Consider the following 27,648-nt stretch of genomic DNA (forward strand, 5'->3'; position numbering starts at 1 on the left):
TGTAGAAACAAGGCGGGATTCAGCGTTACCAAGGCAAGTCGAGTCCAGTATAAAGGCAATAACATGGTTTCCCAGTGGCTGTTTATGTTTACTTAAAGAACATCTCCGAAAAGGGCGTTTTAGAAGACACAGCTTTGATTTCTGTTTTAACTACAGTTTTTTTTGGACCTTAAGTTTTTTTATGTTAAGATTTACAAGGCCAGTGGCATGTAAATCTAATCACTAATGTGCCAGTCTCACAAATGGAAAGGGGGTTTCACTTTGGAAACGTGAGCATTTCCCTGGTGCTCCTCTTGTTGCTGAAAGCGCTTATCGGATTTGGGACTTCGCAAGCTCAGGGCTCCACCATCGGGAGGGTGCCGCTGTCCACAACCGGGGATTCAGGTTCGACCGCGGGGCAAGATGGTGCAGGAGTCATGAAGCGTGGCTTGGAGAACGTAGGCACCTCGGTCATTGGAGCAGACGTTACCGTGGAGGACGACGACAATGGGTCAGAGGCAGACGAATCACATGGAGAAAGTAACGGAAGCGTCAGAAAGACGAGGTAATTATAGAAACAGCTGCCAACTGATAGTAAGTAACTACACATTAATTATATCGCAACACCACTCTAGCGCCTACAAAATAAAGACGACCCCTAAAATAACAAACACACAAACTAGTAACGCCTCCCTCCCCCAATGTATTTGTAAAGTCATTTTAAACTTATTACTTTTTTTGTCAAGCGACACTTCTTGTTTAGTATTCCTCCGCCGAAGCGGCGCATTCCGAAGTTGCTGGGGAACTAGTTGTTTGTGTCCACTTTGCTCATAAACCTCGTTTTACTGCGTGTTATAATATGCAGCCTTACAAACGGTGCCAAGAAAATAATGCGACAGAAAGGTTAAGTGGAGTGTCACAGCGCAGAACAGGAAAATGAAGCGTTTGTGAGCGAGTTTGGCTTCGTGTCCGATAATGGACGCACACCGTAGCAGATGCGCTAATGCCCCGCTAACTAGAGCTAGCTGTTTTAATGTATTTATCTGGTGTCGGCAGTTTTAGGTAAGTTGCTAACATGTGGGTTACATGTCAGGGCAAAACGCGCCCCAGATAACTGACAGGAAAGTTTGGTGTACGACGAATAGCTTCTTCTTGCAGTTTATGGAGAAAGTGGCTTTTCTATAGTCTGTTGTTATTTTCCAACCGCGAAAGGGGAACACGTTATGAGCTGAAATGCCATGGTTGCTGGAACTTTTGATTCTCTCTGCGGAGAAATACAGGCAACTATGAGCACATTCGCTCTGCCGTCCTAAACCCGGTTGAGTTAATCCGAAAAGCGATCTGAAAGCAGCCCCAAGTTACATTGAATGGAATTTATGTTCCAAGTGAAGATGCAGCTGCTGCTTTCTTTGCAGATTTAAAATGCAAGATTCGTTTATTATAAAACGATAGAGCAGGATAACAGCGGTAACTGGTGACGTCCCCCTCCTGTCTGCAGATAATCTGCATCACATTTACATGCACCAGTCTGTTTATTATGCTCTTAACCGTTGAGTTGGACACTTTGCATAAAGCGTTTGTGTTGATCTTAGCGGTTTAAAGCTGTAGCAAAGTGGCCCCGGAGAAGATACATGTAAAAGTATGCAAAATGACAAGCTGTTGTTTGTTTGACAGAAGGAGCTCAGGTTTGCTACACCTTGCTGCTGCTGCTGCTGCTGTGGGAGGGAGGGGGGCGGTGTCTCAGACGCACCTGAGACCATGCTGCATGTCAGTGCTTTAACCTCAGACATAAAATACAACTCTAACGTGTTTAGCGCAGTTACATTTTCACATAACACCTTGAAAAGGCATGCGGCACTGCTGAGAAAGTCCCCTGGATGCCGCCAGTGAAAAGTTTACAGTCTGACACAGACCACATGTTTACCCAGTCCTGTTAGATTACTGCTGCTGCTGCTGCCCAAAGTGAGATGCAGTTCTCGCTGCATCTCACAGTGGGGAGGGCATTGATTTTGTCTTCCTTGGTAAACAGTAGGTTTGACGCCCACCTTAGATGTTTGGCGCAGTGTGTTCCTTTTCTGTTCTTTCATCTTATTTTTACCTTTACAAGTCCATTACACCCACTTTTTGAGTGTAATATAGCTCCTTGAATCAGGATTATATCAGCACGCTTTCTTGCTTTAGGTATCCAAGGTCCTGAGGTCCTGTAATAAATTATTCCCTATGTATTATTCTGAATACGCTGTCTGTTTTCCTGAGGGAGTCATAACATCGAAAACCTTGTTAGAGTCGAACCTTTTGAAGATGCGCGGTGTCGTTTCATCACCTTAATGTTCGAGCTTGCTGCCATTGTATCTACTTGACGGCTGAAACGCAGCGTGCCGCCAATTTTCTGCCAACCTTTTTTACACCCCAGGCTCACTTTAAAGTTTTCTGACAAGACCCGAAGCACCGCGTGCTAGCCCTGGGTGTTCGAGGTGCTATATAAACAATGCTCTTTCACAGCAGGGGGCAACTCGGCATGCTGTGTAGTCTGTCCCGCCATACTCAAGTCAAGAGGTGTAGTTACTTGGTTGGGAAAAATGAAAGATTTCCCAAAATCTTTCAGAGTACTGCCGCACTCTTTTTTTTTTTTTTTACACCCTGCACAAAGCCACAGTTTTACCAGGGTAAACTCGTGGCATGAGGGCAACACAAAAGCTCCTGCCTGGCATCTGCCGTACAATATCAAGATGAACGTAATTAACAGGTAGAAGCAGAATATTCCCCTGCCAGCCACCTCAGCTGCTGCAGGAAAACTCCTGAGCGTTCACCCTGGTGCTGGTCACACCCTTCCACTGCTCGCTTTCTCCCTGCCGTGTCACACTCTCTACTTGCTTTCTGTTCGCTCTCTTACATATTTCCAGGCTTTTTCGCCACAAACTACCGGCTTTTTTCTTTTCTGTTTTTTTGTCACCTTATATAAATAAGTCTTTTGAGCAGTATGTTTAGAAGTTGTGGACTAATGGTCTCTCGACTTTAGTAGTTGTTGTTTGTAAGGTTTTGTTTTTCCAGGGTTACAGCGCAGCAAGCCCGACCACACCAGTCTCTCCTTTGCATTTATTCTCTTTGTCTCTCGCCCTTGAATTTAAGTCTCCCCCTGCTTCTTCTCTGACACCCCTTATCCTCACACACACACGCTGCTTTTTAATGTCATCCCTTGAGTATACACTGCCGAGTGCTCCATTTCCATCTGTCCACCTACAGAGTTGTTGCTGAACTTTAGAAATGTCACAAGAAACAAAAAAGAGTGATTTTTAGGTAGGTTTCTCTTGTAAAGGGGCTAATTTAACTAAAAAAATAAACAAATAAGAGGCGCCTTAAATGTCAGAAAACACATTTTCAGGAAGCGTGGAAATTGCCTGTTTTTAAAGGAAGTTGTTTGAAATGTGTTGCTTATATTTATAATAGCGACAGTGAACTTTTATTTGGTTAAAATGAATGTGAAACGGTGAAGTTGAACATCTCCCACCGTTAATTAGGTCAGCTTTTTGAAAACATTCTGCAACCTTTTGGGACTTTTACCTGCTTGACTTTCCAAGTCAAACAGACCCTGTGGCAGTAAGTGGCACCCTGTACTGCTCTGGATTTAACTACTCTTTCTACTTTTCAAGCATCCCAGTAACTTTAGTGCTTTGTTAAGAACATCATAACTCTCACATCTGGATCCCATTTTATATAAAGTATAATAGATCTCGAGTAAAGACCTGCTTTTCTTTTTGTTGTTGTTGTTTTCTTCTACTTCTGATTGAGATTTGGGAGTCGAGCACTTCAAAGGCAAACTCTTGAAAACCAGTCAGCGCTCAGATGTCAGCGTTTTTCAATTTCTGTCATTTATAAAAGCCCCTCCTTCCACTTCTCTATCCTGTAATCTATAAATATTGTAGATGTTTGCTTTGATCCGGCATTCAGCGTGCGACGAGCCTGCTGTTGTGTCGGCTGTCGCTTCACCTTTAACGCTTTCATCCTCGTGCCGTAAACGTCGCCCTGGAGACGTGGTGTTTACGTCTGTCTCGGCGCACGTATATGTGTACATATAGGATTTAACCCTTTAGTGTGTGTATATGTGCGAACCGTGTGTGTGTTTGCCCTGCCAAGTTTAAAGCCTCTGCCAGCAAGTGCTCCACGGGGCCCTTCAGCACCTTCGGGAGCACTTGGAGGTGAGAGGACAGCAGCTCTGTTTGAACGTGCTCCCCCGACTGCCCCCTCCCCGCCCCACCCACCCTCAGGGCCCCGTAGCTGCAACAGCTCTTCTGGGCCGCCGTGCTCGCAGGCTGGCTCCCACCAGCCTACTGCTTAGCAACAGCCAATCGGCCAAGCTGGGCGACTTGGCGGCCAATTGCGTCGTAGACGGGCTGGTGCTCAGAATTTGAGTTGACTGCACGGGTCTGGCTATAGTTAGGTAAAGGATGAAGTGAAGAGTTTTTATTTTTTTTCATTTTCCTCACATTGTATCTTTAGTCTGCTCTGTGTAACCAGGGAGCTGCTGAGTGCGTTTTAATAATAGACACTACTGTCCCCAAAAATAACAGGTCGCGATGAAGCTGATTGAACTCCATCACTGGAGAAGCTCGTAATTGATCGCTCAAAACTGGCTTCTTTAAACCCGGCACTTGTTTTCCTGCAGAGGTCTGAATATATAACTCCACTTACCAAGCTCACAGTGGCTTTAAACGAGCTTATATAAGATCTTTTTACCTGTTTTATCCTCATTGTCCGTTCCTTATGTAACCATGTTTTGTTTTTTAAGTGCTGCCTGGTGCTTTTTAATGCTGACCTTTAGAGTCTTTGTGTCTGACCTCCTGAATTTCTCTGCACTTGATGAACACAGTCCGAGATCATAGAAGATGCTCGCATGTACAGAGGTAGAAACTGTAAACAGTCTTTTGAACGTGTGACTGCTTGACAGCAGTGTTGTTCGAATCCGATTATCAGAATGAGTGAATTTATTAGGTCAGTGGCTATTTCGGTAAGTCGGCAGGACCCCCGTCTAGCAGCACTGCAGTATGGGTGGGGCAGAGGCAAAAAAAAAAAAAGGTGCGATACTCTGAGAGAACGGGAGCGAGAAAAGGAGGGAGGGGAGGATGAAAACTCCAGAGTTGGCTGGTAGTTAGCAGGACCACGCTGTCTTGTTTTCACTCTCAACAGCTCCTCACTGCTTAGCAACAACGAATCACATCCGCGGATCGGAGCTGCGCCCCAGCCAATCGGGCGGCAGGAGCGTGGCGCCATAGAGTTTATATTTTACCACGTGTGAGGCTGGAGAGAAGAGCGCACTTCTGCAGGAGAGAAAAGAGGAGGAGAGAGATAGTGACACTTTTAAATGGTGTGTGTGTGTGTTTTTATGCTTGTACTAGAAGTTGTTTTTTTTCTGTTAAAAAACCACACCCTGTGCTCTCTGTGCTGCACTCGCCATGCATGTATGGCCAACTATTCGCCACAGCTTTTCCACTTGAGGCCACTGAAGGCTTTCTCCTGCTGGGACAAAGACCTACAAACACGATCACTTGTTTATTTAGCAGGTCCAGGGACAGTTATGTAAACCTTCAGATCACATTAATCTGTGATTAAGCTCTGGTGTTATGTGACCTTTCATGAAAGATGTCACCTTAGGGTAAGTGGCATTTTGATGTCATGTCAAGCACATTTGCGACACCCTTTGCTGTCTCTTTTGAAGCGGCCAGCTCTGCTTGCATTGCCGTGGTAATCGACAATGTCATATTTTCTGTGGCGTTGCCCGTCAGACAGTGCACTGTTTAAAGGATTGCACATGACCCATTTTTTTTCCTTTCCTCCTGCTGGTGCAGCTGTGTTGGTATTGGGTGCGGCCGGCTCAGAGCTGCATCCATAACTTTCTCACCACGTGCTCCCCATGCTCTCATATTTTTTTTTCTCTGCCTCTCAGTGGCTGTGAGTTCGGCTGAGCGGCAGCAGCGCGGCAGCAGAACTCCACAGCCCGGGCTGCTTTGCTGTTGCATGGTTACAAGCATCCGTGCTCCGCCATTGGCTCGAAGTCCGCAGAGCTCGCCACCCATTGGCTAAACGAGCAGGGAAAAACAGAGCTTCCATTGGCTGCCGGGACACGGCAGGCTTGCTGGGATTGGCCCGGTTCGGCGGTTCCTCGCATCCTTGGAGACTCAGCCTGTGTAAACATCCTGGTTGTTTCCTTCAATGGGAGTGTGTTTACCAGCAGCTCAGCTTTGCCGGTGTGAGCAGACTGAGGCCGAGCGTCTCTGAGGAGTAGAGTCTTGCGAGAGTGAGGCTAATTGGCTCCCTGCTCCGCCATACGCTCTGTGATTGAAGAAGCAGTCAGGACTATTATGACACTTTTGACAACATTACAGGCGAGGACACTAACAACCCCCAGTGTGTTGGCAGCCTCACAACACTCTCTTTCCCTTTTTTCTCCTTTTTTTTTTTTAAATTTTATTTTGCTCAGTCTCCATTCAAACATACTCTTCAGTGTCTCCACCGCCTGCGTCTGTCACAGCTGGCAGCAGCAGCCCCACAGGCTACATGTTATCCCTTTGGTGATGAGCAGTGCTGCAGCGTCTCAGGGCTCAGACGTGGAAAATAAATTGCCTCCAGCTCTAAATGATACAGTAGGGCTATTTGTTTTGTGTCACAGTTTTTGGTTAACTGCTATTTTCGTAGCTGCTCCCTCCCCCACAGCTCGTTTTCTCCATCTCTATCCTGGTACCTAAGTTGTAAAATTAAGTGCCTCCCCCAGCCCGCACCCTCAAATCTACTCATTCTTATCCTTTATCTGGAGTACAAAGAGTCCACAAAAGCCTTTGATCTCCCTCGCCGAGTGAAATTCTTATATCTCCTGATTACTCTTCTTCCATCTCTGAAGTTGAACTTGAGCGACTTCTTCATCACTTTCTACATTCACAGCATGACTCCGTGGTGGTGGGGGCGGGTCTGGCCGAGCGAAGGCCGCCGAAAGCTTCCGCCTTCTCAGAGACTCGACTGCTTAGCAACAACCAATCAGCCAAATATTTTTGGCAGGGTCTCGCAGCCAATTGAGAGAGTGAGAGCGGGCTTTAGCGCTCTGTTTTTATTGGTGGCTTGGAGGATTTAAAAAAAGAAAAGAAAAGAAAGAAAAGGAAAAAAAACAATGTTTTTCTCAGTACGCTACTCTTGAGCGCAAGTGGCGAAGCTGATAATGCTCGGAGCAGATTTGGGGGAGATAATCTTGGCTTCGATAGGCCTGAAAGACACATGGCCCATTACTGTTAAGTGATCTTATTTGCATTTTTATGCAGACTTGCAGTCTTGCTGCTCCACAGCGGCGCGTGCAGCTCCCCGTGAATGTGTCAGCGACTGCGGCGTAACAGAAGAGAAACCTTCCTAAAATTGATTTGCACTCTCAGAAACAATCAATTTGTAAGTTGTCCAAAAGCTTTAACATCCTCCAACATGCTCCTTCCCCTTCATGACTGAAGACTGTTCGATAGCAGAAATCAATAAGGCATTATGGCCAATCATTAGCAGTCTAAGTGATAGATGCAGTGGATGATGCTATTATTAAATGTACTCAAGCTAGTTGATAGATGTCACTGTGCATGTAAATGAACCAAACTGGATGTGACAGCGCAACACGGGAAAGTGAACACATAATATTGTAATATTGTATTCACTAGTTTCCCTCAGCAACTTCTGTCTAGTTGCCCTTGAGGGAGATGGTTGAAATCCCAGTGTGCTCTGGTGGCCAACAGAGGGAAGCTGCCTGGGTCCCAGCTGTGTGGATGTGAGAGCAGTGGGTTCTCAGAAACTGCATGTGTACACGGCAGACCCTCACCAGTTAAATAAAGCTAAATGCCCTGTTGACAGCAGCTCCTCGAGACGGATACAGATCAATAGCTGGGATGTTGCCCCCACCGGAGCTCTGGACATGATTGACAAGCAATGCGGCAGAAGACCTAAGAACCGAGTGGAGGGGTGGGGCGGGATGTCTCAATAATGTTTCAGTCAGGCTGTTACTAGGAAAATGAGAGGAAAAAGAAAACAGAGTTGTTATTAAATATTGCTGCGTTTGCACATCAATGGGGAATAAAAGTACTTTTATTATTATTTTTCTTACCTTAGATAAAGTAATTTGGTATAGCTATAGAGCTGGGGGATGATTACAATACTATCATAACAATAATTTATAAAATCTTCTCTCCTATTGGTGAAAGACTTTAGCCCCTTTGACATACTTGATAGATATGATAAACCATAACTGAAAATTCATGGTTTCACACAGTCACAGTGTGTGTGGTACATATGGTGATCATCCTCTGTAGTTAGTATGCCCCCCACCCCCCAAAAACTAAAACAAAGGGGTTTGTCATGGCACAGATGTGCTGTTAGCTGCTGTTGAAGGTCACCTTGATTCCTAAACAAGTGCAGACTAGAAAAGAGAAGACACCCCTTCACAGTTTGCCCTTTAGTGTCTTATCTGTGAAGGGGTTAGAATACCCCCCCCCCCCCACACACACACACACACACACTTATAGGACTGCATTAAAGGGCAACGTCGGCTTTAATGTCTTTTGAAATTTAAAATCAGCTCGCAGAGTGCTCATGAGTGCACAGACGAGCCTTAAGCAGTCTTTTCAACAGCGGTATACCGGCGCCCTTGTGTTGATGTGCGGTGATAGCTCTATGAACCCTCATTTGGAAAGTATTTCAAAGTATGTGTATGTTCTATCCACAGGTCTCTGGTAATCATCAGTACCCTGGATGGACGGATCTCTGCTTTAGATCCTCACAACCAGGGCAGGAAGCAGTGGGACCTAGATGTCGGTTCAGGTTCCTTAGTGTCCTCCAGCCTCAGCAAACCTGAGGTAAATCCATGTCTTTGTTTCCCTACTTTCTTTTCATTTCAGTGGAAAATAGGAGGAAAACTTAGCTTTAGTCTGACTAAATGCCACTGCAGGAATTAAAATTTAAATACCAGCCTTAAGGAATAAGCAAAGGTCAACTTAAGCCACTTACACAGGTTAAAACACCTTTGTTTGTGTTATTAATATCTACTAAAAGATGATTTCCAAAATCTACATGTCAGGGGGAGGTTAAGGATGCAGTCTCATCTCTGTCTCTTCCTCAAAACAAACACTGTCCCTCCTGGCTCTCTCTCTGCAGACTCCAAGACTAGTAATTGAACTCTCTGCACTTTAAACAGTCAAGCAAGGGTTGTTGTTGCTTACATACATTTCATATGTACACACACACACACACAGCGCAATAGACACCAGACATGCTTCACACCCCCGCGTAAATCTGAGAGTAGCTGATTCGCCTGGAGGATTAGCCTCTTTGTTGACTGTAGTAGTTTACACATACAAGCACAGCAAGACCCTCGCCTCTACATGTATACTGAAGCTTAAACCGCCCACACAGACGTGCTGAAAGTGAAGTGGAGCCCAGAGCGAGACCAGAGTGTTGCATGCTAGAAACATGCCCATGGTTCACTTTGATGTGGACTCGCTCTCTGCGAGAGTTTTGCCTCAGGGAAAAAGCCTCTGATACTAACAAGGGTCTGGGTGGCTGCTGAGATCAGTTTAATGTTAGTCTGCTGGTGCTGGTAGAGCATGTCTGAATGTAAGGACCTCTGACTGCTTCATTACTGAGGTAACAATAACAGAGCGATCCAGACGTAGTTCATTAAGTTTAAAACATTTCTGATATCCTGTTTTTCTAGGGGTCGCGTTGCAGTTTGCTGTAAATGTTTCCTAGAAATTTCTTTGATTATGTGGTGTATAGCACAGATATATATATGTATTTATTCACCAAATGATAAAGGAAATACAACTGGTGTAACAGTGTGTATAAAATGAAAGTGTAAAATAAGCAGCTGCAGTCCCAAAATAGCAATTCAGAGTTACTCACTGTGGGAGACTTTCATTCAAATATTTAAGGACCTTTCATAATGAAGGGTGAAGTGATACTCAAGCATGTGTCATTCAGCCTGAAAAGTCTGAATGACACATGCTTAATTTTCTTTTTGGTTCCAGCTTTTAAAACTACAGCTGCTGACTTCATTGATTAGTAAAGCTACAATTAGAAGAAGGGAACTAATCACTGAAATCAGCTGCTATAATGCTGGGTTGCATTTCAAAGGCAGCCTTTAGACTCGAGCATCTCGTGGGCATGTGGTTGAAACGTGCCGTCTGTGAGATTTGGAAAATGAATCGAGCTTCATTACCATTTTCTTTCAAAATCTGGGATTCTTGCAAGTGTGGAGAACCTCTAGAGATTCTGTGATGCACATACAGTATGTACAGTATGCATAAGATAGCTTCTCCACCAGCGTCATCGGAATCAACCCTTTTAAATTTAAATGACTCGATGTCCTGCATGGTTCTCTGCACGCTGAGGAGAATCAATTTTTAAATTTAAATTTTAAATCGAAATTGTTTATTATTCACTTATAAAACTCAGAAACTGGCAAACTATGTAAAGAATGTTTTCCAGCTGGGTTGACGATGTATGATGTTAATTTGGTTTAACGTGTATTGTTTACAACATTAAATGAGTTGCGCAGTTACAAAGGCTTTTAGTTCTCTCATAAATGAATGCAAACTTTTCTAAATATAAAGAATTAAAAGCAGTTATACTCACTATAACAGTATGCTGACACTTCATAAGAAGTGTCATGAAATTCATGGGCATGCACACATGTAACATCCTCCTGTCATCTTCCAGTGTGCTTCTGTTGTGATGGAGTATGGTGTGTGTTTGTGTGCTTTCTTTTTTCACCTGTTGGCTTTCATTTGGCTGACGGAGCGGAACGAGGAGAGATGCCTGTCAGCTCTGAACTCGGTGACTTGCTGCGATGTGACGTCACTTGTTGTGATCTGTCGAGTGTGGGCTGTTTGTGTTTTTGTTTTGTTTTTGTGTGTGTGTGTGTGTGTGTGTGTGTGTGTGTGTGTGTGTGTGTGTGTGTGTGTGTGTGTGTGTGTGTTGGTGTTGTTTGTTTTTTCTAATATACTTTCTAAGTTTTAATCCAGCCTTACCCTCTCTGTCCTTGTTTACCTGTGATTCCTCTCTCTCTTACCCTGGGGTGAGGGGGTGTGGGTGGGGGCAAAGGCAGGTGGGAAGCATTGCCAGTTGCTCCTGCAACCTCTATTCCCCCCCCCCCCCCCCCCACCTGCCTGCCTGCTGAGCAGTAAGCAAGAATTTCGGTGGTGCTTGCCGGGTCCCTGAGACACCACTCTGCTCAGTGATCAGAGGCTGGGGGGTTGGGTCTCATGCTATACTATTGGCTGGCCTCCACACACCGGGCCGGAAACAACCAGTCGCCTGCTGCATCTTGTAGAGTGTGTCTTTTTTTTCTTTAAGTAATAAAATGAGGGACAGACCCACAAACAGCATTGTCTGCAGAAAAAGCAGCCATCACTTCAAAAAGCAAAGTTACCCCTGAGCTTAGAGGGGGGTTCAAGTGTGTGTGTGTGTGTGTGTGTGTGTGTGTGTGGGTGTGCGCACATTAGACAGTAGAGTCGGTGCCAATGTGGAGTGACTCACACAGGGGGGTGGGGGTGGGGCTAAAGGAATGAAGAAAGAAGAGGTTGGGTGATTAGGGAGGTGAGGTAATGCCTCAGAGCAGAGATGATGTCATCACATAATAGACACATGCTCCCTCCAACACACACACACACACACACTCTCTCTGCTGGCATGCAGTGCGAATGAATGAATTGGGAGAATTTGATTGATTACAACACGGGGACAAATACTCGCAATAAATCTCCCAGAGCCGCCTTCCAGCTGCTCTGATTTAGTTTTGATTGTTTTGCTTCGTGTGTTTTATCTGAACCCGCGGTGTTAGCGTTTCTCTCGCGCGGTCGGTCTGCCACCTTGAAGTAGAGCAGTAGCCTCGTGGACCAAACATGGCATATTAGCGGTGGGTAAGAGGGGACACTGTTTGACAGGCTCACCGGAGCGTAGGCAGCAGCTTACACACACAAACAATTGCGCACATTACGGCTCCCCACACTCCCCCCCCCCACCCTTAATCTGCCCCCCACGCCCCGGGGGTGGAATATGATGGTATGATCAGTGACATCAAATAATCATCAAGCACATTTGGATGAATGCCTTCATGAAGAAGTGGTTATATAAAGAAAAATGATAACTATAATTTGAGCGTGCACGCTGGAGGCTGGATGTTTCTTTTAGCCAGTAGATGAGTATCTTAAATAAGTGAATGGCTCTGGTCTCTCAGTAATGGTGCATATTTTTCCTGAATGAGTCTGTCTTATAGCTCTTTAAAGATTAATAAGCTCCTAAAATTCATAGTAAATGAGGCACAAAGAGAAGGAAAACGTTTGTGCTGAGAAGTCAGTTTTTTGGGGTTTTTTTTAAGTTAACTCTTGAATATTTTATCACATCCTACAAATTAAATGCATTTAATCTAAGACCTTGTTATTTTAATAACCAATAGTTTGACTATAAAAGATACTGAAGCTCTCTCACAAAAATAGACCAGGGCAAACACAGCAGACAAAGACATGGGAACAAAACAGATTGTGGAGGTGGGATGTTCATAAGCATCACTTGATATCTTTATACTTTGGTGATCATATAATCAAATACGGGTTGGCACAGATTATAAAATTACTTTCCCATCCTTAAAGCTTTTTTTACTTTTCGAATAATCTAATTCCAACTGTAGAGCGACAGACTGTTATTTCAATCAAACATATTGTGAGTTATAGCGAGATCTCTGTAATCCTTATGGCTCAGATTTTAATTGGCAAATTTTCCTAACAAATATATATCAAGGTCGACTGAGTGGTGAGTAATACCATGAATCTCTGATAATGTTATGCGGGTCTGTTGCCAAAAACATCAAAATTTGTGACACTGCCAGCTGGTTTGTAGGAAGCTTCCCTTATCAACATCGTGTGTTCATCTAAATCTGAATATTTCCAAATTAAATAATGAAAGCGTATTTAAAAAAAAAAAAAAAAATTACAAATACATTAAAATGTACAGTTTCAGATCATTGTAGGCAGCATACCCCAGTAATAAAAAGAGAGCTGTTAGCAAAGTCACTTAGCTGTAAATACCTTAAGAACTCAGCTCAACTCGTCTTAATCGTTTAACTGCCAGCTTTAAGTGCCGTTCATCATTAGAGAGTTGTCAAAGTAAATCACACCACAAAACTCCTGATTCAGTTCAGTTTAATTTTATTTATATAGTGCCAAATCACAACAACCGTTGCCTCAATGCACTTTAGGTTATTAGACCAAGACCCTATAACACCTTACACCTAATACTGAGAAAACACTGAAAACCCCAACAATCAGATGGCCCCTATGAGCAAACCCTTTGGCGACAGTGGGAAAGAAAAACTCCCTTTTAGCAGGAAGGAACCTCTGGCAGCCAGAGATTAATAATAACAAATGATTAAATGTAGCATGGTGCATAAAGTGAGTGAAACACAAGGTGCACACTCAGTGATACCTGATAAAGGAACCCCGAAGGAGCTCTAAAGCTATACCACTTGAGATCTAATGATTTTTAAGCCCTGTTAAATATTAGTTAAATAAATAATTACATTTCTAAACAATAATTAGGCATCTCAGCTGGGTCCTTAAAGCTAAATTTACTGTGATAATGCAGAAAAAAATATGCTTAAGCACTTTTTAAAAAAGTTATTTACAAGTAAAAGCCACTGGAGAAAGTTTTACAATAAGTCTGAGATAATGATAATGTGATTGACTTTCAGTAATTTGCTGAGCTCGTGGTTTGTAGGACAGTCACTCAGAGTACATATGGGGACCGTGTTTCTGACTTAGAGGACATTGACAAGATGAACAGCTGAGATGAAGCTAACTGGGCTGGATCAGAGAGATGGATTAAACCATCGGGAGCAGGATGACTCATCCACGGCTATAAGAATACCCCCCACCCCCGGCTGTAAAGCTCCTCAGTAGTACCAGTGTGGTGTGATGTGATGGTCAGATTGCTAACCCTTCCTCCTTTCACTTGCTAAATTTATCCCCATCTTGTGTCTAAACCAGCCCCTCCCTCTGAAAGAAAAGATGACATCACCGCTTCTCCTGCCTGTGCTCTCTAATAAATCAAACTGCCACACGTTGCTCCCCGCTGGCATTTTTCTTAATCCGCCACAAAGCTCTGACTTTTTTCGAGTCTGATAGGATTTCCGAAGCAAGGCTACTGACTGATTGGTTGCAGTTTTAACCTCAATAGCACCTGTTTAGCATCAACAAGGCCAAGAATTGGACCCAAAACTGCTGTTATGTCACTCGTGAGTTTGTTGATAGAAGTGAGTCACAAGTTGGACGTCGAATGAAAAAGACTCTCTTTTGACAGCTAAATCTGCAGAGGTTAAATCAGGATTAGGCTCAGGGTTTTGGCAATGATGTCATCCTTGTTGAACCAGCACCTAATAGAGCGCGCGCGCGCACACACACACACACACACACACACACACACACACACACACACACACACACACACACACACAGAGTTGAGGGTAGCACACTTTTATAAAGATTTGAGTTAATTACTCCGGCTTTGAGTTGTATAATGGTTCCACGTCTGTGGATTGAGTCCAAGCGTGTGGAGGCCGGAGCTGCTGCTGTGTGGGTGGATGTGTGTCGGCCAGCACTGTCTGTGTGGCAAAGTGTTTTTGTGTTTTTTAAGGATTGTCTTTTTAAGCTGGGAAAAAAGAAATAAAGAAATACATAAAAACTGCTAGTTTAAAACAGCCGTGTGTACGAAAGGAAAACTGCGTGGGCCAAAAAAACAACATTCCTAATGAATCATTTTGTTTTTAGTGATTTGTCTGTGTGGCATTGAAACACAATGTTAGAGGAGTGCTGGTAACTTATGCAGCAGCTCTAGAGCTTTTATAGTATTTGTAAAAAACAAACAAACAAAATTTATACATATAACCCCAATGAATTTTTTTTTTTTAGTTTGTTTTATTGGTAGTGGCGTTTTGATAAATTGTCGCTCATTGTGGTTTTATACAGCTGCCACTTGTGGGGGCTCACAGGCAGTTATTTTGTTGCCAAACTCATAACAAATATAAACATTGTCCCAATTTTGATTAGCAACGCTGACCTGGCAATTTAGAGACTGAATTTAAGATGCTTATTTTAAAAAATATCAATATAAGTCATTGCCACATCTTTTCTGTTTTCAGAAGTTCCTTTTATTTTATTTAGAGCGGTCTTCTTCTAGAAACCAAAACTAACCTGACTCTGCGTTTTGTTTTTTTGTTTGTTTGTTTTTTGTTGTTGCAGGTGTTTGGCAATAAGATGGTAATACCTTCCCTGGATGGTGCCTTGTTTCAGTGGAACCGGGACAGAGAGAGCATGGAGGCAGTGCCTTTCAGCGTCGAGTCCCTGCTGGAGTCGTCATATCGCATTGGAGAGGACACAGTCCTGGTCGGGGGGAAATCCCTCACCACCTATGGCCTGGGGGCCTACAGTGGCAAGGTCTGTGAAACAATTTCAAGAACAACCTGATAGGACAGGTTAACACGTGTCAAATCTATTAGCATACTAACCAGTCCGGCGCAGTAGGATAACCGACTTTTGTAATTTCCCCCCTGTTGCTTTCCTCAGCTTCGGTACATCTGCTCTGCGGGGGGCTGCAGTCGCTGGGAAGAGGACGAGGTGGAGACCGAAGATGTGCTCCTGCTGCAGAGGACTCAGAAGACTGTGCGAGCCATCAGGCCTCGATCGGGGATGGAGAAGTGAGTCAATCAAAGCTAATTCACAGAGCAGCTACTGACGTTGTTTTTATTAACAAAGTTGGCTATTTAGTCACTAACAGTAGTGAACAACAAGCAGTAGTAAGTAGAAGGAAACCACAGGGTAACATGAAAGACCAGAAACGTATAAGGCAGGGATTTTTATTTAAATCATGCATCTTCGCTGTTTGTGCAAGGTGGAACTTTAGTGTCGGAAACTTTGAGCTGAAACTCGTTCCGGAGATGCAGCCTGGAATTAACTTCCTGGAGGGCGAACTAGCAAATGGTGACAGCTGGAAGGAGAGTCAGTGGGTCATCGCTGATGAGCCAACAGAGAAACGGCAGGCCGAGAACCACCAGAATCAAAACCAGCATTTGGACCTAGTTATCAAAGTGTCTGTTCCTGATTGGAAGGTCATGGCTTTCAGCACCGGGCCTGATGCACAGCTGGTCTGGGAACATCAGGTTAGATGCTTAAAATAAATCCTCTGGTCACTTATTTATTAGCGAGTTTTAGTGCTTTAATGGAGTTCAGTGCTTCATGACTTTGACTGTGGAGCTCATTAAAGTATTTCTACTCATTCTCACGTGTGTCGTGTAGTTCTGCACTCCCATCGCCTCAGCTTGGCTGGTGGGGGGTGGTAAAGTTACGCCAATCAGCCTGTTCGACGACACCACCTACAGCAGCCAGTCCAAAACAGAGGAAGACGAGGAAGACGAAGATCCAGAGAAAGCGCGGGAATCTGCAGAGTCCAGTGTTTACCTAGGTAACTTCTTACACATGTATACAGACGCTTCACTATTCCTGTAAGGGTTAGGAACCAGTGATTGTGGATAACCGTGTTGACTGTTGGTTTTTTTTAGGGATGTTTCAGGGGCAGCTCTACCTTCAGTCATCGGTAAAAATCACGGAAAAATTTCCCTCCAAAGCCATCGGTTCAGAGAAGGACATAATTCCACTACCCACTGTCAAATGGAAGCCTCTAATACGTAAGTTTGCAGCACCAAAGGGACTAAATTCATGATTACATGCAGAGTCAGGGCAGAATGGCCAAAGCCCATCTTTAAGAACAAAGTTACACCATGTTCCAAGAAGTATTTGATGTCACGTGGACACAATCTATCACCATGCTCCCTGTAGCCCAAAGCTTTGCCCTTCATTCTTCATCGTCCAAAACCTTTTATTCCATATTGATCAGTCTTTCTTGTGAGATACAAGAAGTTATTCATCTTGTCCTTGATGCAGATTCTCCATCTCGGACACCAGCTCTGGTCGGCTCTGATGAATTCGACAAGTGTCTAAATAACGACAAGTTCTCCCACGACGAATACAGCAATGGAGCCTTGTCCATCCTCCAGTATCCATACGGTAAGAGTTTAATTGTGCAATGTTACTCCGTACGCACATTCTAGCTGTTAAAGTTGAAATGATTTGAAGTGGACTGAAGGATTTTTGCTTCTTCTTGCTCCAGACAATGGCTACTACTTCCCCTACAGCAAGCGTTACCGAGAGAAGCGTGACACCGCCATAAGTCTCATAAATGGAAACGGGGCAGGAGGTGAGAATCGAAGAAGAAAGGATCCCGTGCTGCTATTACCCTGGTGGAAGGAGATTCTGGGCACCATCATCTTTTGCATTGCCACCACCACTTACATTGTACGCAAGTTTTTCCACCCTCCTGCTCCTGTGGCCTACGTGAGGGTAAGAGCCAAGACACAGTCCGCAACATTAATGTCGCACCGACGGTGCCTACTGGTCATTATGTTTGCCGTGTAATGTTTGTAACATTTTAGATCTTTTGTCTCAATTTTTTTCACAATTACTGTTGCAATAATGAGCTGGTATGGATGACAAAATGATTTCTTCATCAGGAAACATCCATGTTCTTCCACTTATCTAGTTCAGGGTTCCCAGGGGCTGGAGGATGGATAGCTTGATTGCTTAAAAAGTTAGTTTCAAACAAAAACTGGATACTGTTAGTTTTACTGTGTGATCAGAAAGTGTTCAGACTTCCTTATGAAATCTAAAAAAGATTATCTTCCCTTTTAATTTCTCTGAATCACTGTATGTTTATTGAGGTAGACTTGTGGAAATTCATTTCGTTGGATGTCAGATACCTTGCTGTCTAATAGGCTCACAAATGCAAAAAGCCAGTCATTAGTTTGAAAGAAAAGCCTGCTGAGCTGATGGACAGCTTTGTGTCATCACACAGATCTGGGAAATGCTGCAATGCAGTTTCAGCTGGATTAAAGATCCCAAGAGGAATATTTAAAAGGATAAAAAAATAAGCAGTGGGGGAGAAGAGCCTTGGTAAAAGAGTTCATGGAGAAATTGAAGGTCACTTTGTCTGAACTCCAGTGATCCTATGTGAAAATGTGAGAAAAATCAGAAGGACAATCATCACTGCAGCACTCCACCAATCAGGATTTTTTTAATGATTGTTGGAGTGCTGCAGTGAGTGGCAGGGATTTTGTCATGGTGGAAAGACACAAGATTGAAAATGTGACTGACCTCAATTCTGTCAATCTGAACCAGTTCATCAACAGTAGCACAGCAGGTAAACCCAGTGGTGGCAGCAATGTGCTTCACGGCTGTTTTTCTGCAGAAATGACAGGAAAACTAAAGCTAAACTGTGCAAAGGGCAGCGATACTTTCAAGAAAGAAAACTAGTTTTGCTTTAGTGGGGCCTCGTACCTGACTTGAAACTCGCCTTTAAACAGAACAGTGCTCCTAAACTTGCAGTCAACATCATTGATTACTCTATGAATGTTTCTCTGCCAGGCCTGATTTGATCCCAGTCGAACTTTTAACACCTGAACCCAGCTGTTCACTCACGATCCCCATCCATGCCATCCGAAAGCAAGAAACAGGGTCTAGTGTCTATGTGGGATACTTCTTTTTGTTTTCATGTTTATAGGGGTTAGCTGTATACATTTCCACCTTCTTTTTCTTGCGACTGTTAAATCTTTAAGTGTTTCTTGCCCAATACGCCACAAACAAGGTAAACTTGTTGTTTGTTTGTTGTTTGTCGTGTTTGTAACGTGTCGTTTTTGTCATCCTCCTGTCCCTAAAAGCAACGGAAAGAGTCGGAGACACAGTGCCAGACAGACAGCAAGTTTGACCTTGAAGTTGTGGAATCCAAAGAGCCGGTTGCCATGGAGACCCGTTCCAGCGAATATGTATCCAGGTAAGGCGCACCGTTAAACAAAACGTGTCCCGTGTCAAAAATATTTGCAATGATTCGGGAGAACTTCACTTAGCAATGTGCCGGGAGTGCTCTGTACAGTTCAGTCAGATGCCAGCATCACTTTTTCAAGGTGTAGCTACAGATTCGGCTCTGTTACCATGGTGACCAGTGGTCTTCCAACCTGCCTTGATAGGACAAGGCAGAGATGGGCGATATGAATCGTAGTAGTTCATGATTGGGTAACTCAGCTGTTTGGCATCAAATGAAAATGGCCTCGGTCCCCTCAGACCGCACCCTACAACAGCAGCATCTGCCTCAGGGTCAGAGTGTCGTTTTACATCACTGTCAGGACATTGTCAGAATTTCTAAATATGATCAGGAGCTGTAATTTATGGGCTGCTGCTGCCCTCCCGCAGTGTGATCGATGAGGGTTTTTGCGTGTTTACATCTGTGAGCCTCACCCTCCTGGAACAGAAGTGAAAACTGATTTTAATCTGCAAATTTCTGTCCTCTTGGTGTCACCACTTGCACATTCTCTTCTTTTTGATCCACCCGAAAATGACAAACACCCCACCCCACCCCCTCCCCTTCCTTCAAAGCTGCTGCTGCTTCTGCAGTCCATGCAAATCACTTTTGCCGAACAACTTTCCTTAAATAAAACCGGCGGCTGTTGCAGCAGCTGCGGCGGGCATGAGTCAGGATCATTAGGAGGCAGATTGGGATCAGGAACCTTGAATCGCATGCTGCCCACACACATCCTAATAAGAGCCTTTTAATCCCCCTGAGCAAACCGAGCAGGGATGTTTTGACAGGGTGGAGGGGATGGAGTCGGTGTGCGCCTGTGTCTTACGCAGCAGTAAACACAATGATTTTGCATAAAAAGAACTTTATAATGATCCTTGCTGGAACTGTTTGACGTGCCAAACCGTGAGATACATGTAATATGCAACACTGTGACAGCTGTTGCTTTAGTTTAAAGGCAAGCTATGCTTGCTTTTGAAAACTTCTGCAACTGCAAATAATGTCTTCTCTTTAAGAGATTAAGTGGGAAGTAAACCTGCCAGAAAGTCATAAAGTTTAAAGTTTCTCTTTGGTTTGTAGAAATGTATTTTTGCTGACCTTAAAGTGGAGTGTGGCCAAGGCAGTGAAAAAACAAAGCACTTATCTTACACACTGGTTGTAATTCCCTCTCTGATAATTGGGATTTATAATTTAAAAGGCCTCCTTCTTGGTCTTTTTTAAATTATCAGAGATCCAGATGATAATTTTAAAGCACTTGGAGGGCCGCGAGTCGTCTTTCCACACTGCTAACCAAAGTGTCTCTCCTCAGGTACCTGACAGACTTTGAGCCAGTGCAGTGCCTCGGCCGCGGGGGGTTTGGCGTCGTGTTTGAAGCCCGCAACAAAGTGGACGACTGCAACTACGCCATCAAAAGAATCCGCTTGCCCAATAGGTAGCGCATCTCTCGCTAGGCTGCGCCAGACTTCCTTAGCTGGAGGCTATTAGCTCTTCCTTTATCTCTGTTTTCTCTAAAGCTGTTAAACTGAGTTATGTAAGCAGCAGCCCACTGGTCTAAACACAGAAACCCATGCAGAGGAAGCTGACATTTCAGAACAAATATTATCTGTGCGCTATAATTTATGCTGACAAGCATGGGTAATAAATGTTTAGCTGCAGTAGCTCTGTGTGTTTTTCTTTTAGTCCTGTTGTTCACTGATGCAACAAAGCTCAGATGTTAGTCTCTCACACAGTCTGTTCCAGCCGGGACTGTTCCACCTGCATTGCCTGTTCACTTTAAAAAGAATGGGGAGCCATTGTTGTTGTACCTTTTTAGTCATCAGCAGAGGCACCGTGGTTGCCACAGTGTGTTACATGCCATGGCTCCTTCCCCCCCCCCCCGCCCCGATTGCTGAAACACTATCTGAACATGCACACTGGGTTTGCTTTACACAATCTTTGCCTGGTTCTACATAAATAAGCAAAAGTGGCATTATAGTTTGATCCTCGTGTGAAAGGGGCTAATTATTTTCAGGCCTGCTGTGTTTATTCAACCTTTGGTGGAGACTTGTGGCTTATTACAACCTCAGTGGGTTTTTTTTTTTTTTCATTTTTTCGTTTTTCTGTCGTTCAGGGAGCTGGCCCGGGAGAAGGTGATGCGAGAGGTGAAGGCTTTAGCAAAGCTGGAGCACCCGGGGATCATTCGCTACTTCAACGCCTGGCAAGAGAGCCCTCCTGAGGGCTGGCAGGAGGAAATGGACCAGAGGTTGCTGAAAGATGCAAGGTGAGCCAGATGTTTTTAAACCTTTTGTAGCTCAGCTGGCCGAACCAGCGTGCAGACATCCAATGAAAATCTAGCTGTCCCCTCTGGAATCATTAATTAGTGACATTTGTGACAAATGGTGCACCACACATCTTTATCCCACTTGGCTAATTTGATTCACAGATGTTAAAATGCCACGGGATAAAAAAATCTTGTGCGCATTAAAATTGAGTATTTAAAATTTAATTTGATGTCTGCTGTGTGCTGCTTTTAATTGCTTTGGTGGATATGTATTGATTAGAACCATGTCCCCGTGCACTACACATGTAATATTACTACTGTGCTGTTTTTACAGCTCACATGACAAAAATCTGAAAGAACTACATTGAAAGCACCTTCTGCCTGTTGTTCATGAGTCCTTATTTAACTGCTGAAATGATTGGCACACATCTTCTGTTTGTCTTGCATCAATATTGGGAGAAACAACAATCCTTTTTCTCTTTCAGTACCACTGACTGGCCAATGAGCTTCCTCGATCACATGGAGGCTCTGTCAGTCAAAGTACCCGTGTCCAGCTCAGTGTCCCCTGTCCTCAACCCTCAAGGAGATGCTCATGAAGCATCAGCCAAAGATCATGTGCTGTTTTCCAGCAGCACAGGCAGCATTGTGGGCTTTGGCACCAACCTGTCCTTCCCCCCGCTGCTGGGCCACGACAGCCTAATGTCTGAGAGGGACAGCCAGGCCGACCCTGACGCGTCAGACACCCCCCACTCGTTCGAGCTCTGCCCTCCCCGCGGTCCCAGTGACTGCACTTCCTCTTCCTTTGATATTGTGTTCGAGGATTCGGGCTGCGATCGAGATGCCGACGCAGACACGGACTCTGCCTCTGGCCCAGCCAGTCCTGGCACGGTGACGGAGAAGAACAGTTCGTCCTCGTCACACACCAGACGACAGGAATCTGTCCCCCCCGTCTCTTCCTCTCCTCCTCGGCCAACCTCGCTCGCCCTGGCTCTCCCCACAACACCTCCAAATCCGCGGGTTCAACCTTCACCTAAGGTTTGTGAATAGTTTTGGGTTCTTGTTTTTTTTTTTTGTTTTTTTTTTAACAATATATCCACTGTTTTTAAGAGTGCAGTGTGAAATTGTAATGTGGTGAATCCTCTCGCCCCGTCTCCAGGTCTACCTGTACATCCAGATGCAGCTCTGTCGGAAGGAGAACCTGAAGGACTGGATGGCTCAGCGCTGCCTGCTGGAGCAAAGGGAGCACAACCAGTGTCTGGACATCTTCTTGCAGATTGCAGAAGCTGTCGACTTCCTGCACAGCAAGGGGCTTATGCACAGGGACCTCAAGGTGAACATGTACACATTGTCTGTGCGTGTGTGACCATCTAAATTCTGCAGCTTCAGTTAAGGAAGAAAAACTTTCCTTCAGACTTGACTGGATTAGAGTGTTGTGTGTTACTGTGTTTGTTTTATGGGCAGCATGTGAAGTAGAGCTTTGTAAACCACTCTGCTGTCGTCGTTCTTTGTGTGGTGCGCGTGATGTAACCTGTAACTGCTGATCCTGCAGCCCTCCAACATCTTCTTCACCATGGACGACGTAGTGAAAGTGGGAGACTTCGGCCTGGTGACGGCAATGGACCAGGAGGAAGATGAAGATGAACCGAGCGCCCTCACGCCTGCCCCACTCCTCACCCGCCACACGGGCCAGGTCGGCACCAAACTCTACATGAGCCCAGAGCAGGTGAGGAAGCGCCGTTCATTAAAGAAAAAAAACAACAACATTTAGTTCTTGGTTTCCTGCTTCTGCAGTCAAGACTAATTATGTGCTTTCCTTTTTGTCCTTGCAGCTCTCTGGAAACTCCTACTCTCATAAAGTGGATATATACTCTCTGGGTCTGATCCTGTTTGAGTTGCTGTATCCTTTCAGGACTCAGATGGAGAGAGTGAGGGTGAGTCAGAAAACACATATCCTTATAAACCTGGCTTATTATTACTTTATTTTAGGATCTGTAAAAGGGTTGTGAATTACATTGTAATTAGGTTTCCTTAACAACCAAGAGATTAATATTATTGTAGGATTAATTTGTATTTAACATGATCTAAAACTGGTTTGAGTTCCTTTGCAAATTGTGCATATTTGCTGTCTGGATCCTGTTAAACATCTCAACATCCAAAAACAATTTTGAGCTTAAAAAATAATGAAAAACATTTACTGTTCATCTTATTTACTTGTTCTTACTGAGCTGCAGCGCCTATGAAGGTTTGAATAAAATGTGTTGTGGAACTTTTGAAAAACGTAAGAAATGATTCAATGACCGGATGATTCGGATTGAAATGAAATGATCTCATTTTGGCTTCAGTAAGAAGCCCAGCTGGCCAATTGTGTGTAAGCTTGTGAGGCCGTTTATCTTCCTGCCTCCTACAATGTCATTATGTGTTGAGAAATCAAGAATTCACGATTGCTGATTATTGTTATTTCTCTCGTCGTTGCCGTTAGTTTATGTGTTGGCTTTACCCACGAGTGCTCACGTGAGGCATGCACAGGCAGTTTCTTAGTAGCCATGAAGTCTTTGTCTCAGCAACAAAGGACCTGGTAAGCCATTAGCACAGCTCGGCTCACAGGTGTTTACATCCTTTCTTCCAGACACTGACAGAAGTGAGAGTCCTGCGCTTCCCAGAGGTTTTCTCCAAAAACAATGTTCAGGAGGTGAGTTGCTATCTGCTGCCACCTAGTGGCTGTAAATATGCACTGCATCTGAGCCAGAAATGTAAGATATACAGGATTGGGAGGTTTCTTCTCATCAGTGGTGCCAGCAGGACTCCAATTCATAATTTGAGCTCTCTATAATAATATTAGGAGCCCTAACTCTAACTTTAGCAGTGCTTCATTTTCAAAAGCCTAAAAAAGATTCTGTTGTCTGAGCTTATTTGCTTCCAAACACATAAAAGTTACTTTTGTCTAATTCCTTATTCACAAGGGGTCGCAACAGCGGGTCGCTCCCCATGTTTGATTTGGGAGATTTTCACGCTGGATGCCCTTTCCTGACGCAACCCCCAAAGGATGACATCAGCAAAATCCAACACAGCCAGAGTGTCTATTAAGTGCCAGAAATGTTGGCAAATTAATTCGAAACAATCCAGCTTGCAATACATTTGCATCATAACAGAGGAAGCTGTCAAAATTAATCAACGAAAGAATCCAAGGGAATGTTGTTACAAGTGTTTAAGTGAAAGTCTTCTGTATGCACAATCCATGCAGGATTATAGCTTCTGTTGCCGCTAGCGCTTATAATGAAGTCAGTCACAGATTTAAATAGACTATAAAATAAATGAAAATCCGTTTGCACACTGAAAAGTTAAAAGCAGCATGACTCATTTGCTGATTTATATTAATACTCGAATTACAATTAGAATGACTTATTTAATCAAATACACAGATGAGCATTTTTTTTTAAATTACTGCTCTGTATTAAGCATGGGACTGACCACCGAACTACAAACTGAGGCTGTAATTTGTTGTTTGTGTGGTCCTATGATCTTGTTTACCTGTTTTCTTTGTAATTGGATTAACATAATCCCAGAGCATAAGCTGTGATTCTCTGACACTGGAAATTACTTCTTACCTGAGTATCTCACTGTGCTAGTAGTAGTTCTGAGCCGTAGTATTTAAGTTGTTGTTGTTTTTTTATTATTTAATTTAGTATTGTATTATTCTAATGTTTTTATAAGCAAAGCAGTTGAAGAAATGGATGATAATGTTATCTGACAGATTTTTACCGTCTGTTTCCTCCCTGTTTAGCTGGCCATGGTCCACAGCATGCTGTCACCGAACCCCAACAAGCGTCCCGAGGCGGCTGATATCACAGGGATGCCCCTCTTCCAGGAGCTCGAGCTGCCTTGCCGATTGGCCGTGAGGCAGCGCTCCCGCACTTACAGCGCCTCTTCGATGGGCCGCCCCTCACGCCAGACATCAACTAACTGAAAACCTTACAACATGTGACCCCCACCCCCACCTTGTGGTCTGCCACCCTACTGAAACCCCTCGGTGCCCTGCCATCCCATTGCGCTTCGGACACAATCACATTGAACACTAAGAACAGCAGATGTGCTGGATGGCGTCGCGCTCTCTTTACGGTAGTGAGGCACACATCCTGCACAGCTACGTTTCTTAGTAAATACACATGCCATTACATTTTGTTGCCTAGGCTTCCAATTTTAATCTTGCTTACAAATGAAGGGATATTTTAAAAGCGACAGCCGTTCCGTAACGTTCACTGCCAGGCTTGGCTCGAGTGGTACTTAGTACTTGCGAATAATTATCAGTGGCTATTTTAAAACAGCCCTGATTACCTGACGGGCAGCGTTTACTGTATCCAGACAGCTCGGAGTAGACTCGGCTTGTGATTTATTTCGCAGTGTTTACCTGTGATTATCCTAAAGCGTTGCCGTTCTCCTGACTCTGACATGGCACACGTGCTAAGAACATGCTGCTTCCTCCCAACGTTCAGCCAGTGTTTACTCACTCACACTACACCTCAGGTATCAAAACCAAGAGGACACTCCAAAGGGGCCTTTGATGCTTGATCATCCTATCTACTAGTGATTTGTACTGGTCACTAGTACGAGCACTAATTGGTGTTCTGACACCCAACATGCCTGATACGGGAGACCAAAAAAAAGAGACCACTTTTTTTTCCCCTGTTTTTGTTTTGTTTTTTTAATGCGAGAAGGTGATGTGTTGCATAGAAAGAGTTTATGAGTCCTTTCCATCAGATATGACTTGCCTTTAGAAAGGGCCTTTGGCCCCTTCTGAATGAATGCTGAGCCTGTGGCTCTTGTCCTTTTGTATGTACCTGTTAGGAAAATGAAGGGGTGAATGTGAGTTTATCTTAAAGCCAGTAATTGGACAAAGTTTTTTTTTGTGTGTAAATTCTACACAATGACTCTGAGGTGCTCAATCATTTTCTAACACCTCCTCTTTGCTCTCTGTACAGAACTGAAGAGAAAACCCTGTTTATATGCTTTTCTCTGTAATTCCTAAGACCAATCTTGTACATATTGTTGCTTGTAAATGGCTTTTTCATTAAGCTACTGTAAGATAGTGTGATATACTGTGAGAGAGGAAACAAAGAGGAGACGATCTCTGATAGCTGAATGTTACTGCGTGACCTCCAGAGACGAGATGATGGTGGTTGCCTCTTTGAAATTATTCTCAGTGTTTGTTTTCACACGTTAGGGAACCCAAGTGGAAGGGGTTTGCCGGAGGAGAATCTGCATGAACCAGAGTGCCATTTGAAAGTCAGTTAAGTGTACTTTTCTTCGACGGATAACTCGCCTCACGTTTTTGGAATTGTGCTACTGTGCTCCGACCCCATCCAGCTGGTGTTCCCAGTGAAGCACAAAAACACAAATACTGAGGTCTGCAGCCCTCCTGTGATGCAGAAAAATAGCATTTAGCTAATAAGTCGATACTGTCGATACCCCTCTACACTGTGTACTGGGGGACCTGGACCTGATGTTGGTTATGTGATCCACATTTTTTTTTATGTGCATTAGAAGTGCTGAATCACATGACCCATTTGTAACTACACACACTCACTAATTGTAACATGCTTTCAATGATTGTACTTTTTTAAGGCTCTTGTCTTTTTCTTTTTAAAGCACAGTTTTTTGATTATCTTCAGGGTTTTTGATTACTGTAAAATCCTGACTGTTACAGGAAGTCATAGTGATGTTTGCTCATCCATCCACTCGGCTCACTGAAGACAAGCCATTCATGTCCAAATCCAATTCTCTCGACGATGATTAAAACGAACTGTAAACCTACCACGACAGAGGTGGAAATTGCTTTAAGGACTGTATAAAGAAGGTGTTCTTTCGTCACACCTTTTGTAGACTAAATGTTTCATATTTGATTCAGACATTTGATTCAGGGCAAATTCTTCTAGCGGAGAAAACGTTTCCTCCCCTGTTTTAATTCCAGAGTGAACTGTGATTATTCATGGACAAGGATGGGGACTGTAATCACCTACAGCAGGAGATGGCTTGTCATCTTTATACCATTAATACTGAAAACAGCATTATAGAGTATTGTCAGAGGTTCTGCGCTTTTCCCTCTTTTCTGTCAATCCAAGAAAATGTGATTACAGTGTAGGTCTTCTCTCGCGCTTTGTTAAATCGTGTTTCTCCTCCTTCCACTCCAGGCGTCCGGATGGTTTCGTTGAAAAGTCAGACCCTTCTCCTCGGCGTCTGATCTCTCCTCCTAGACATGTAGTTGCGTGTTCTTGTGCACAACTCCCATGTTAAATTGTAAATATGTTCATTTGCTTTATTTATGTTTTTGATGCCGTGATCAATCCTTTTGGGGTTGGTGTTATTACGAATGCGCTTCATTCGATGGAGTGCATTGGAATATGATGACTTCTTAAAAGTCTAAATTTAATAAACTGTTCTATACCGTT

At 43.9% G+C, this 27,648-nt stretch overlaps 1 protein-coding gene across 1 annotated transcript; it reads left to right on the forward strand.

Moving 5' to 3' along the window:
* On the forward strand, positions 1-27,648 carry eif2ak3 (eukaryotic translation initiation factor 2-alpha kinase 3). Its single transcript, XM_085390573.1, has 18 exons — positions 1-544; positions 8,720-8,849; positions 15,285-15,479; positions 15,609-15,739; positions 15,934-16,201; positions 16,338-16,503; positions 16,601-16,726; positions 16,983-17,105; positions 17,209-17,438; positions 18,812-18,924; positions 20,255-20,377; positions 21,056-21,205; positions 21,691-22,240; positions 22,362-22,535; positions 22,755-22,928; positions 23,035-23,136; positions 23,832-23,894; positions 24,987-27,648. The coding sequence occupies exons 1-18, from the start codon at positions 243-245 to the stop codon at positions 25,167-25,169; spliced, it is 3,303 nt and encodes a 1,100-aa protein (XP_085246699.1). The 5' UTR covers positions 1-242; the 3' UTR covers positions 25,170-27,648.

This window comes from Rhamphochromis longiceps, linkage group LG19 (assembly GCF_057381845.1).
Source record: "Rhamphochromis longiceps isolate RC_006_pf linkage group LG19, R_longiceps_female_GT1.1, whole genome shotgun sequence".
NCBI classification, from domain to species: Eukaryota; Metazoa; Chordata; class Actinopteri; order Cichliformes; family Cichlidae; genus Rhamphochromis; species Rhamphochromis longiceps.

Bases quoted from the DNA above. Each gene is read 5' to 3' on its own strand.
- eif2ak3 (XM_085390573.1), top strand. From the start codon at position 243: ATGGAAAGGGGGTTTCACTTTGGAAACGTGAGCATTTCCCTGGTGCTC. The intron at 545-8,719 runs GTAATTATAGAA...TTCTATCCACAG, and splicing joins GGAAGCGTCAGAAAGACGAG to GTCTCTGGTAATCATCAGTA. The intron at 17,439-18,811 runs GTAAGAGCCAAG...TGTCCCTAAAAG, and splicing joins CTCCTGTGGCCTACGTGAGG to CAACGGAAAGAGTCGGAGAC.